The following is a 13,824-nucleotide window of genomic DNA, read 5'->3' on the forward strand; positions in this document are numbered from 1 at the left end:
ACACAATATGGGGAAAAAAAGGTCAAGATAGTGGTTAAATTGTAGATAATGTCTTTTTTTCTACAGGTTATCATCAGCTGAAAAAATAGTTAACTAAACAATAACTTGCAACCACAGGAACTCTGCATTTTTACATCTGTGTCTGGCTCCTATTTCCTTGATTAGTTGATGTATAAAGATTGGCCCCCTAGTAGTATTGACAAGTAGCTGAGGTTTTTGAAAATGTTTGTTATGTGCACAGTGTGCTGCAATGTATTATGAATCTGCAGAGACAGTTTCATTTATATTTATGTGTTGTGCTTATGATTATTTTGTTAACAGTGTACATTCAAGGCAATTTTATGATTTGCTTTTCAGGTGGAAAGATACATGATAATACAAAAATTCTTGGTGTTAGAAGAAATATTTCAATGGAAACAAATAGCACTGGAAAGAGAACCTTTTCTGGTAAGCAAGATGTGTCTTACCAAATTGTTTGGCCATAGCTATTCCAGCCATTAAAAGTTATTTCACAAAGAAATCCTATTTTTAAAATAAAGTTGCTGGTAATAGAGTTTATTGCAGTAGAAGACTTGTCGAAGCAAGCATTTTCCTTAACTTATATCCTTGTAATCCATGCACTCACAAGCCCCATTCACTAATGCTTGTGTTAAGGCTGGTGGATTGCACTAAATAAAATATAAATAAAGTGCACCGTGCAGAAATGAACCTGCTGCTAGTCTGCACAATGACAGAACTAAACAGCAAGCGTTACCTTGAACACACTGAATTAACGCCACTCAGTGTGAACGGAACACAGAGTACCAATCTCAGTTACTTCACCGAGAGGTACAGGCATGAGTTTGTGAAGTGCTATACCCTGTTAACATCACAGGGATAGAAGCTCAAGGATTGAGCTCGCTCTGCAACTAAATGGTGCTAACCGCACATACGAATGAAGCAGATGCTGAGCCAAGAGAGAGAGCTCTTTGACACTAGGTACCATACCCTGTCGCTTTCACCGAGGAGTATAGCATAAGAGTTGAGCTTGCTCTGTAACTGAACTGTGCCAATCGCGCACATGAACGAAACGGATGCTAAGCCAAGCAGCTAGTTACCCTAGTCTTGACACTACTGAACCTGTGCCTGACCGGCACCTGAAGTATGTAGCAGACTAAAGACTCAGGCATTGAGCCAAAGGTAGGAAACCGCATAAGTGTGCAACCAGCCTGCCAACATGTACAGTCTCGGAGCAAAGACACACACACACAAACGTGCAGACAGAGTGGTAGAGTATCCATCCACACACACCAAACATAGATGACACTAGCGTGCCCGTGTGCGCTGCCGAGTGCCTTTTACACGCTAGGCTCCACCCCAAACCCTCATGCCCAGTTGGCCTGGACTACCACATCATTAGAGCAGCTAACATCTGACCACCAATGAGAAGTTGCTACATCACGGACATGCTCAGTAAGGTGTTTTCTGGACTTAGACGCCAGAGCACAAGACTGCACCTGCATATCACTGGTTATCATAGATTTGGCTGAAGAGCCAGGAGTAACCAAATGCATAGCATGATCCTGAGAAAGACGCTGGGACTGACATCTGTGCTAGGCAGCAACCGCAGCAGCTGGCCCTGAATGGGAGACCACAGTAGCAGATAATGCCTGGTTTCTATCCCGCGCAGTGAGAGAATCCCAACGCCTAACAGCTTGTATGCCAGAATTCTGGCAACGTCTTGGCATAATATAAGTCTGTGCTAAAATTTTGTGGCTTCTGGAGTTCTCATACCATTTTTGCCCAGCTTTGACAAAGTGGGCAGAGCTTGGGTGGGACAGAGTCGGGCATCCTCCACTGGTCACATGCATTTTAAGTAGCGGTGTTCCTTATATAACACAGCTCAATACAGTACCTGACTGCAGTAAGATTTGTGGTGAGACGCATGCCACTTTTCTAAAGCATGTGCTTCTTATTGAATCAGGATCATTTGACTCCAGCACGCCTCCTCATAAAAAAAAATGCTGGTCTTGATGAATTGGGGCCATATGTATTTTTCAGGCCATTCTTGATGAGGAGGAATGCTGTAAGCGCATGCCTCCTAATGAATCCACCGAGTCACAGAAGTGGCATACGCCCCTATGTGCGCCTTGCCACAAATCTTACTACAGTAAAAGACTGTAAAAGATTTGTGGTGTAAGGAACAGCACAGCTTTTAAAGAGCGAAAGTTGTCAAGCCTCTAACCCCCCTCTGATCTAGTATTGATAGTCCATTCAAAATCAATTTAAATTAACTGTATTTACTGTATGTACTGTATTTTTGTGTTTTATTTTATTTTCAAGTATCATCACCACCTCTTCCACCTGTAAGACCAACATCCATACGTAGAAGAATTCAGCCTAGCAATGTCACAGGAAGACCAGGGTTTTCAGGTATGGCCTACATTTTTTAATGCCTTTAGACATTTCTGAAATATTATGATGTAATTCTCAGATCTCAGTTATCTTTCCTTTCCCTAAAACCCTAAAGAGTAAAGTAGTCCTATGCTTTTATTGACTCATAAAAAGGAAGTCTTTCAGAAAGTCTAGTTCTGCCAGACAATTGAACTCTGAAATGTAATGCATAAAATACAGTATTGTGCAAAAGTTTTAGGCAGAAGTGGAAAAAATGTTGCAAAGTAAGAATGCTTTAAAAAATAGAAATATAATTAGGTTTTTTTTCAAATAAAATAAATGAATAAAAGGAAAATCTAGATCAAATCAAGAAGATCTGTGGTTAGTTCTCTAAGATGGATGGAGCAACTTCCCTTCCTTCAAACACTGCTTACAAGTATACCTAGAAGAATAGATGCTTTGAAAAGGATGATCACAACAAATATTGATTTAATTTAGTTTTCTATGTTGTTCATTCATTTTACATTGTTTTAATTGATAAAAAATAAACTTTTAACTTTTTTATTAATGAAAGCATTCTTACTTTGTAGCACTAATTTTTCCCCATCTATCTACTTTTACTTTTACACAGTACTGTATATATATAGCGTGATATACTGTAAATCAGTAGTGTTTTACTAACTGTTATAAAGTGATTATATGCAATAGGAGTTAAAGCAAAGGTGTGATCTAAACTGAGTTATTCTGCTTTCATTATCCTTGCAGTATCTTCACCACCACTTCTACCTATAAGACCAACAGCTATACGTAGAAAGCCTCCAACTGCTAATGTGACAGGCAAACCAGAAAAACAAGGTATAGAAATAACGTTCTGATTATGATACCTCTATTATGGCATCGTTCGGATATTTGTAATGTTTTCAATAATATAATTTGCATGAAGCTACATTCCTACATCTCACCAATGGCTGTGAAGAAAATCTCAGTAGTCCATATTGAAACTATGGACTTCATGAGAGGGTGTTTGTAAAAAAAAAATGTCTACAATGCGCATGGATGGATATGCTAGATATGCAGCTTATGAAGCTGCACAGCGGACCTGAAGATTAGAGAACCATCTCACTTTTTTTGTTGAGAGTCACATCTTTTCAGTGGGAGAAACTTTTTTAGACATAGAAAGGAATGATAAACTGAATCATACTATATGTGGGTAGAGCATGGAACTGGATTAGTCTCTGGATCAGTTGAAAGCATCAGATACCATGGACTAGGACTAAGAAACCACTGGAAACTTTGGTCTATAAAAGCAATTTAGCAACTAGAATATTAAAATGAATGACTTATGCAAAAGTGGCACAATGTTGAAAGTTCTGCTTGATAATTAAATATGTGGGCTCACAGACTTTTCTTTACAAGGGTTATTCCCCAGTAAGGCATTTTTTTATGACATTCCTAACATTAAAAAAAGCCACCTGACCATTCAAACCTACTATTTTGCTACACTTATATGTATTTGATCTATGGCCCCGATTCATCAAGATTGGTGTTGTTCACATCGGTCTTGATGACAGGACATGCTGGAGTCAAAGGTGCTGGATTCATTAAGAGGTGCAGGCCTCTTAATAATGTAGGCATATGTAAAAAGTGCATGATCCTCCATACTCCACACCACAATTCTCTGGGACTGGAGTAAAATTTCTAGCATAAGGCATCCCGCAGCTCATTATGATTTAGATGAGTGGGCATGGCCATGCCCTATCTCACCCAAATTCCTCTCATTTTAATGGAGCTGGCCAAAACTGGTGTAAAAATGCCAAAAGGAGCTATTTTTTCATGCAATGCCGCATTTTCAACTTTTCAAAGTGTTTTACAGACGAATTCTGGCATAATCGCTGTGATGAATCAGAGCCTATGTTTCTACTTTTGATGCATGTTTCTTCACTGAACAAAAAGGGTGGTCTTTCTACTAGGCTCACATGACCAGTATTACTGACTGAGAAACTACAGATCCCAGAAGCACTCTGTTTTCTCATGGCTGATGGCACTTCCTTACCTCTCAAGAAGGATTTACCTGTAACACTAGATACCGATGCCACAATAGGGTACACATTTTAAATAAATGTTGTCTATGATTAAACAGAAATTGTCAAACAGTAACATGCATTAAGTAGTAGAGACTATGCTAGTCTCCAACTCTGCTTGTGCACATACAAGTGTTAAAGGGAGCAAGTTAACTACTTGTCTACCCCCTGAACTTTTAAGAAGGAGCCATGTTGTCATTTAGTGTGAAGAAGGAAGGGGGTCCCGAGCCGCACTTATTGTATACAGGAATGCAGAGGTACAGTATCCCCTCTGCACATTCTCCCTTTTTGCTGTGTAGACATACAGAGTAATTGTATAGAAGTACAAGAAGGAAAAAATATACCTGCTCAACATGTGAGTGAAGTACTACTGGAGGACGTGTCCAGGTAAAATAAAGGGTAAACAGAGAGCACGGATGGAATATTTGAAAGGGTTAGAAATTACTAATGGAGCATTTAAAAATGATATTGCAAAGCTCATTACCTTCAACTACAGAGCACATTGTTCCACCAATGCAATTCTGGGAATACCCCTTTAGAAGTACATCCACTACTCCCTATATCAACCTCAATTGTGCATTTACATTTCAGGCTTATACGTCACATAACTTAGGAATGTATGATTAACCGGCCTTCTACACATTACAATTTGAACCCCCTTATTCCCACTTAACTATAAATAAAAACACCATACTGTGTGACATTGGATATAAAGGCCACACAGCCCTATTTATTAAATAACCTGTAAACATAAACATTAAATAACATTAAACAGCATTCATTTTTGTCTCTGAAAAGGAGGAGGGGAATTGAAGGTTCAACCATTTTGAAGATTGCAACCGGCCCAGAGGGACCCAGCTGAATGTTGTCCACACTTCAACCAATGGGAAAAATTGCAACAAAAACAGCTCCACCATGCCCCCCCCGGCCGCACCACAGCCAGCCCAGGGGGACCCAGTTGACTGTTGCCCATACCAAAAATTTCCTGCTGAGACTTCTCTCAGTAGGGACCCATTTTAATTCAAACACCCACTTAACACCCCTCCTTTTCTGCCACAGCGAGCAGGCATGACCCCTTATGCCTGTGAGTTCCGCAGCACCAAAAGAGCCTTTTCGACTCCCCCATCAATGCTAATGCCCACATATCTATACCAATATCATTTAAATTGACCCCATCCGACCCCAAAAATTCCCTGGATGGAACTTCCAGTTCCTGATGAGGAACTACAACCCCCCTGTGCAAAGTAATGAAATGAGAAACCTCCCTATTCACCTTGCTCTGAGCTTTATTTATCCGCTCAACCGATCTGGCATGTTTCCATGCCAGCAATGCAATGATGTTCGACCACACTAGAACTAAACCCGGATAGGATGCCAAGAGCCTCAGGCAGTCAAACTTGATGTCACGGATCAAGTCCCAAGACATTCTGGAGCCCAAGTCATTCCTCCCCACATACAAAACGAGTATATCTGGGGGCCTATCCAGAGTAGCGTGAAAATGAAAATTGGGCATCACCCAGCTCCACAACAAACCCATGACACCAATCCACCTCACCAAAGCCACCTCCTTTGGTTTGCCCAACTGACACCCTGTTGGACTTGCATCAGCCTGAATAGCACCCAGTACACATACGAGTGGCCTAAAACCCAGATCAACTGAAGGGGGTCTTGAAACATAAAACAAAAAGATGGAATGCAACAACCCTTATACAAGGTAATACTGCAACCAAACTAATAGAAAAAATTGGTGGGGCCAAACGTAAGACCGATACCTTGCAGACTCCTAACGACCAATCTTTTTCACAGCTTTAACCCCCAAGCCCCACTGAGCAGCTTCCATGGCCGCCCCAATACGAAAGGAATGAGAACCAAATTCTAAACCATTCAAACCACAATGAGCCAGTCCCCGCCTAAAAATGGTAATACACCGATACACCGATATCGCAGAGCCATCCTGATGTACCAAAAAGGAACCCTCCAGGAACGAAGAAACCCATCTGACCGGGCATTCAAACAAACCGACCATACCCCACAATTTCACCAAACAACCCTACCAGCCATATCAGTCTTTGAGCGCCTCAGCACCATACAGCCTCCTCTGAGCACACTACATCCTGTAATAACAGCCCCCTTGACATTTAACATTCCTGCTCACCAGCTCACTCACCCTAAATGCACCAAAAAATACCAAAACAAAGACAGCCCCAAACAGCCGTCATTAATATTCCGAACTATATACAACACCAAGGCAACGTAAGAGCTGACCCAGTATTTCAAATAACACCGGGCGCCACCAATGCCTTACCAGAGAACTCCTCCTAAATGCTTTCATTGCCTGGCATACCAAAAAATCCTTGGTAAAATCCCTCCAACCCGAAAGTTTAAAGGAAATGCCAAACCTGCTAACTTACCTGCTACCACCGAAAAAGACAATCCCTCCTGAAATGCTTTGCCAATCTTAAACAACAATAAATAGGGACGGTCAGATTCCATCACATGTTCACCAACCAACTCCTCAAGCTCTCGCCAAAGATGCCATGCAGAAAGATACCAAGACCATGTACAAGGCTTAACTGAATGCCTCACCAGATTCAACGCTGAACGGGCACTATCTCCCATAACCGCTGGGGTCAATCGGTCTCCAACTGCTCCGCATCCAGCGCCAGTTGCCAAAAGCAATCCCACTGGAAGCAAGACAATGCATCAGCTATTGAATTATGAACACCTGGTATGTGCTCAGAACAAAACCAGACATTAAAAACCAAACACCTGAGCACTGAAAGGCACAAGAGACAAAACCGTCAAAGAACCAGCCGGCAAGTTGTTAATACAATGCACGATACTCAGATTGCCATAAAAGAAACACACTTTCTTGTTCCTCAGCTCAGTGCAACAAATCTCTAAAGCTACTACAATAGGAAATATTTCCAGCAGCACCATGTTCCTTGTCAGATCTGCCACTTTCCATGATTCGGTTCACTCTCTCACACACACCATTTCCTGCCGAAATAAGCCTCAAAACCATACGAACCAGACGCGTCCGTAAACAAAATGAAATCCACATTAGGCACAACTCGATCCAACCATACTGACCTGCCATTATAAGATTGAAGAACATCCGACCAAATAGACAAGTTCGCCTTTGAATTCAATCTCAGAAAATGCAACAGATATGTTGCCTGTCGCCTGAGCTAAACGCTGTGAAAAAAACTTGTCCCGTGGGTAAAATTCTACATGCCAAATTCAACTTACCCAAAAGAGATTGCAATTGATGCAGGCGCAATTTCTTCCCCTGCAAAGCCTCCTGCACACAAGACTTGAAGTGTAACAACTTGTCCTCTGGCAAGCTGCATTCCATCTTGACTGAATTCAATTCAATTCCTAAAAATTTCAAAACCGTTGAGGAGCCCTCCATTTTTTCCAGGGTCAACGGAATACCAAAATGAGAAGCTACCTGTTCAACCGTCCTAAGCAGCACAGTACAATCTGCAGACCCAGCCGGACCAATACACAAAAAATCATCCAAATAGTGCAAGACTGAATCCAAGCCGTATTCCTCCTTCATTACACACTCAATAAAACGACTAAATGTTTCAAAATAGGAACACAAAATCGAACAACCCATTGGTAAACAACAATCCACGTAATACTGACTGTCCCAAAAACAACCAAGTAAATTAAAACTCTCAGGGTGCACCAGAAGCAAACGAAAAGCGGACTCAATGTCCGTTTTGCCATCAAAGATCCTTTTCGCTCCCACCCAGTCCACAGCCTTATCAAAAGAAACATACGATACCGATGCCAAACTCGGATCAATACAATCAGATTGTCATGAGGGTAAGACAAGTGATGGATTAAGCAAAACTTGATAGGCTCCTTCTTGGGCACGACACCAAGCAGCAAAACATATAAAGACGGCAATGGGGGCTCCAAAAATGGACCTTATTTAATCTCCTTATCCAATTTGTCCCTAACCACTGCCGCATGCTTCCTAGCCAAAAGCAAGTTGTTAGGTCGCCACAAACGAGGCACCACGGCCGACGGAATCCTAAAGCCAAAATTAAAACCATCGCTTAACAACACAGCCGCCTCCCTATCCGGATACCTCTTTAGAAACAGAAGCATCCAAACGAATCTCACCGGTGTCCTCCCTTTTTGAAGAAGCCTCATTTGACTTCCCCTTTCCTTTCTTAAAGCACTTGGAATGGCTGTGAGACCCTCCGCAGTCTGAACATTCGTACTTATATTTGCAAGATGTGCCAAAACGACACTCCCGTTCATTAAACTGCCAACACACACCCTTTCTGGAACCTGCCGCAGATGGCACCAAATTGGTAGCACCACCAGTACTGCGAGGCTAACTTCGGTGCCGCCATCAACTGCATACACCAACTAATCTCCTTGTGGTCCCACCGTAAACTCGGAAGACCACCTTCCTTTGCCTGAACTGTTCGTCATACCTCAGCCATGCTGTCCCACCATAAACTTGGTATGCTTCACCAATGAAATCTAAATAGCAAAACACTACCGAACAGTTCTCTGCAGCTTTCTCCCAAATGACACTCGTTAATGTGATAAACGCCTGCAACCAGTTCTGAAAAGTGTGAGGAATAAGGCGATAACGCCTCTGTTCCTCCTCATCCTTCTTACTCTCATCAGGCTTTACCCTTTCCAGATTAAACTTTTCCAATGGTAAAAGAGAAAAAATTTCCACGTACTCGTCCTTCCATATTTTTTCTTGCACCTCCTGCTTCAAATGAGCCCCTAAAGGGCCATCAAAGCACACATAAACCTCAACCCTCACTCTGTCATCCTACCAAACCACACCCTGTAGTCGGCACAGCCACTGGTGACGAGACTGTCTCATTAACCACCACTGGAGCAACCGCAACCGGTGCGGGAATCCCACCACTAACAACCAGCGGAGTCTCCAGCACCCCTGCTGACTTCGAACCACCGGCGCCACACTGCCAAACTCCTCTAGGACCTGACAAAAAACCTTGAACGATACTAAAAAATTCCAACACCACCTCGCTCACATGTTCAGTACTTGCCACACTACCAGCTGCCAAACCCCTCCTTAAATACCACTCACTCACATTCACATAATTCACATTTTCCCGAGGCGCATGCAAACCACGTGACTTACCAGGCCAACTATGAGGGAACCTCATAACAGCCGTCTCATGTCCTCCACGACAATCGCCTTCGCTGTCTTCACTGTCAGACAAAATTTGGCCCTCCTCTTCAGAGGCAGAGTACGGCTTGGGGACATCGCCAGGTAAACCTGACATAGTCAACCCACCGCTAAACCTGGACCTCCTATTCACAGTGGCTCATCATCTGGAAGGAGGAGAGGCTTCAGCTGCATGTCTGCAGCCCACATCCCTGGCAGCGATCTGCCCTCGTCTCTGGAAATCACACTGGCCCCCACTGTTGCCAACATCCTGGATGGGTCGCCTCCTGGCCCCCGCACTAATCTTCCAGAACTCCACCACTGAGGTCCTGCTGCCCCTGAAGCCTGGTTTACGAGTGGATGCTCCAGTCGTTCCTCTGAATCAGCTCCAGATGACTGGGTCTCCGTCCTACCCACTGCTGCTGCATGGGCCTGGCGCTGCTGCACCTGCCGCTCTGTCACATCCGCTCCCAATGACTGCTTCCCCGTCGCGCATCCAGCCACCTGGTGCTGCCACACCTGCCGCTCCTCTGCTGGCTCCACTCATCTCAATACTCTCCCATCACATTCCCCCAAAACTTTCCCCTCACACTTTTTCGCCCCTGTGTTCCCACATACTTTTCTCCCCCATAGTGTCTCCTCTGACTTTTCCCCATACTGTCCCCATATTGTCCATTCACGCGTTTCTATCACCATACAATCCTCTCACACTTCAGTTCCTACTGTCCTCTTACACTTTTCTCCTCCATAATGTCCCTTCAAATATTTCCCTCCATACCCGTTTCTCACACAATTCATCCACCATACTGTCCCCTCACATTTTCCCACCTATACTAGCCCATCACACATACCCCATATGTCCCCTAACAGTCTCCCCAAACTATCCCCCCACACTCATACTGACCCCTTCCACTTCCTCCAATATTGCCCACTCACATTATTCTCCCTCATACTGTCCCTTCATACTTTTCCCCTATACTGCCTCCTCAAACTTTTTCCTCATTCTGTTACCTTACACTTTTGCCCACATAGTATGACCTTACACTTACCCTCTCCATATTGTTTCCTCACACTCACTCTCCCCATACTATCACCTTACACTCTACCTCACACACTTTCCCCAAACTTCAATAAGGGCGCTCATGAGGGGTGTCAGCAGAATGATCAAGTGACTTGAGAGCACCTTTCTGATGTTATCCTGACCCCATAAGCACCAGTGGTCAGAACATCAATTGTACTATCGCCTGAAAGATTAAAGTACAACTTATTGCAGGGAGCTTGCCTTTTACATGTTCTCCAAGGCAGCTGTTAGTTTGACGACTGACTCCGAGAGGTGCCGAATTTCACATCCAGTGGCGGAAAAATGCTGCCACTGGGAGACCCCTTGGACCACCGCAGTAGCCTACCCCATTGCTCCCACTTGTTGACTGCAGCCGGGGCAAATTCCACCCCCTCCGTCACTTAGCCCGAAAGCTACCTAAACTAATTCTAGAGCTGTTGCATTAATATCGACAAAGACAAAACAAGGCTTCAATTGAATCATCTGTCAGTTTGTTTTCCAAGATTTAGGGTATGTGAAATTCATCATGAAGACAATATTTTTTCTATGGACTTCCATCCATTTTGAATTGGTGGTTACAGCAACAAATAAATACAACACCCTGTGAAAACCACAGCAGAGTAATGCAGAATCCACAGACTCTGCCATTATTAAAATTACCGCAGTAAATTATGTGGTCCAGCTTTCCACAAATTAAAATGTTCCCATAGGTTGGCAATAAAAATGTGAGTCCTCTGTTTACAATTGTACTTGTAGAAATGCTTTGACAGCTTAAATATAACTTGGATTATAATATCTTTTTAGTGGGCTTATCTTTTAAATTATTCTGTTATATTGTTGCTTAGTAATAGCAATGTAAAGTAACTCATAACATCCATTCCTACTCACAATCCACTGCATTTACTAAGTAAGTTTCTAATCCTACATCACAAAGGATGATGGATTTTAAAAATTAGAGTTTGTTTTATGGCCCCTATACAGATGGCCAAACCTGCTAATTTCAGTGCGATTTGGAAACTATCTAATAAGTATGGGAGTCTCCCTACAGTCCCTTGCAGGGAGACATATAGATTGTGTGGTTGGAATTCAATCATCCGATCCTTTGTTCAACAGTTCGATAAGCCACTGCCATATGATTCTGGCAGTGGCTTTTTCATAGAGAACACAGGAACATTGGGATAGAATTTCTTTGTATGAGGGATGTGGATTTGGGAGTGACATCCCAGTTATTTAATGTGTATGGCTTTAGTCTAAAGATTTCTATAATATGTTTAGAAAATTTCACCAGCACTGCTGGAAGAACATAACTCTATACAGATCTCTCAAGTCAATTTGATTTGTAATTGACAAAAATACCTTTCTTCCCTGGGGTTTTCAATACAATACAAGATTTTAGGATTTGGCACTAGTATAACACTAGCGTTTTTTTTAATTTATACAAGACAGTGATTCTAAATAGGTCTATAAAGTTTTCCCACTAAATAAACTACTCTATTCAGCATTCAGCATTGACAAGATTCATAAATCCTTGTAGGCAGGTCTTCTCATAAAATTTGGACTGTATCAATTTTAGTGCTCACTTATTTTTTACAATTGTTTGGCACATAGAGTTACTTGTTTACTATAAGGAAATATATTTTGATGTCTTAACAAGTGCCTGTTTTTTTAACAAGGGGGTAATCTGATACCACGTGCTCCTTCAGCTGCCAAGCCTGAGTGCGCAGTTATATGTATAAAGTCACCAATGAAGCAGCCAACTTTACCTGATCAAGAGGAAGATCTTGGTATGATGGAGAGCTCTTGTGTCACCCTGGGCTATGAATTAAAGTGGACCTTTCACCAGCACATACTTTTACACTGACGATTTGTCTGCTTACCTTTAAATCTCAGTTGAGGCTAAGTTTCACGCACTGCAAGTATTGCAGAATACATGTCTTACCTCTTACTACACTGATTGAGAAACCAAAATCGGACATGTAACTTTCCATATGCTTTTGAACAGAACATTTCTTTGGTGACAGGTCCATTTTAATACACGCTTTTAGCTTTAGGGTTGCCACCTTTTGAGAAGTTGGAAGACATATAATCGAACAATAAGAACCAGGACAGTGTGAAACTGAACACATTAATATATCTAATGCACCATGCAGATATCTCAGCCGCTGAAACCCAAGGGATTTACAACTATATTTGGTACATCCCGAAATATCACTGCCTGGATTAAAACTGTAAAGGTGGCAACTCAGCGCTGTCTATATTATCCACATAGAAGCTTGAACCACAGAGTGAAATTGTGGTGCGCAGTGTCGGGGTTGCTATACTTTACGTTGCAGCAGATATATGAGTGTTTGTGTTGTCTTTTTACGTTTTCCTTTATTTTTTAAGGAACTTAATAGGCTGCAATGATCTTATTTCAGATATAGACGTAACGGTTAAAATCGAAACATGAAAATGGATGTAATTTTTGTTATTTGCATTTTCCTTCATATTTTCAGCCATATTACATTTAACTTATTACAATCACAGTTGGACAAAGCTGGATGTAAATACTATTGAAAGCATATACCGTATCTTAAAAAACATATATTTTATCAAAATTGATAATACTACAATATGCTGATTATTTGAATATAAAAATATACAGTAAATGAACCAAACTCAAGTTCACATATATTTCATCAACACGTTCCCTCCTTATTTTACAGAGCCTATTTTTCTACAGTATATAAATACTGTTATGTGTGAATCGTTTATACCACTTTTATTGCCTGCTTGTCACAAATATCTTTGTTTTGTATATTTCAGGGAGGTGAGTATATTGTATAACTGTCTTAATTTTGAACAATCACAGTGAAATGTTATATTAAAATAACTTTTATTGCTCTCCAGCCTCCTAAAAAGACATGTATTCTACACTAATGAGTCTCCTTGTCTCGGTGTATGTACAGAATACATCCGAGTGCTGTCCGAAGTTTCACACGCACCCATAGACTTGTACGGGTGCCTGTGATCGAATATTGGAGCCTGTGATTGTTGTCTCATTCTAAATAAGTGTGAGAAAATAGTCGCAGATCTGCACTGCCCCATAGTATAACACTGGTCCGAGTACTATCAGATAAAACATCAGATAGCAC

The 13,824-nt window shown here is 41.9% G+C and overlaps 1 protein-coding gene across 12 annotated transcripts in view; it reads left to right on the plus strand.

Annotated features, from left to right (window-relative positions):
• The window catches only part of ABI3BP (ABI family member 3 binding protein), a 746,713-nt gene that overhangs the window by 634,050 nt on the left and 98,839 nt on the right, over positions 1-13,824 (plus strand). For all 12 annotated transcript variants that reach the window (XM_069757702.1, XM_069757705.1, XM_069757707.1 and 9 more), the window contains 4 exons: positions 358-447; positions 2,323-2,412; positions 3,139-3,228; positions 12,364-12,474. In XM_069757702.1, the coding sequence (XP_069613803.1) occupies positions 358-447; positions 2,323-2,412; positions 3,139-3,228; positions 12,364-12,474 (381 nt within the window). The remainder of the gene's footprint in view (positions 1-357; positions 448-2,322; positions 2,413-3,138; positions 3,229-12,363; positions 12,475-13,824) is intronic.

This window comes from Ranitomeya imitator, chromosome 3 (assembly GCF_032444005.1).
Source record: "Ranitomeya imitator isolate aRanImi1 chromosome 3, aRanImi1.pri, whole genome shotgun sequence".
Classification (NCBI taxonomy): Eukaryota; Metazoa; Chordata; class Amphibia; order Anura; family Dendrobatidae; genus Ranitomeya; species Ranitomeya imitator.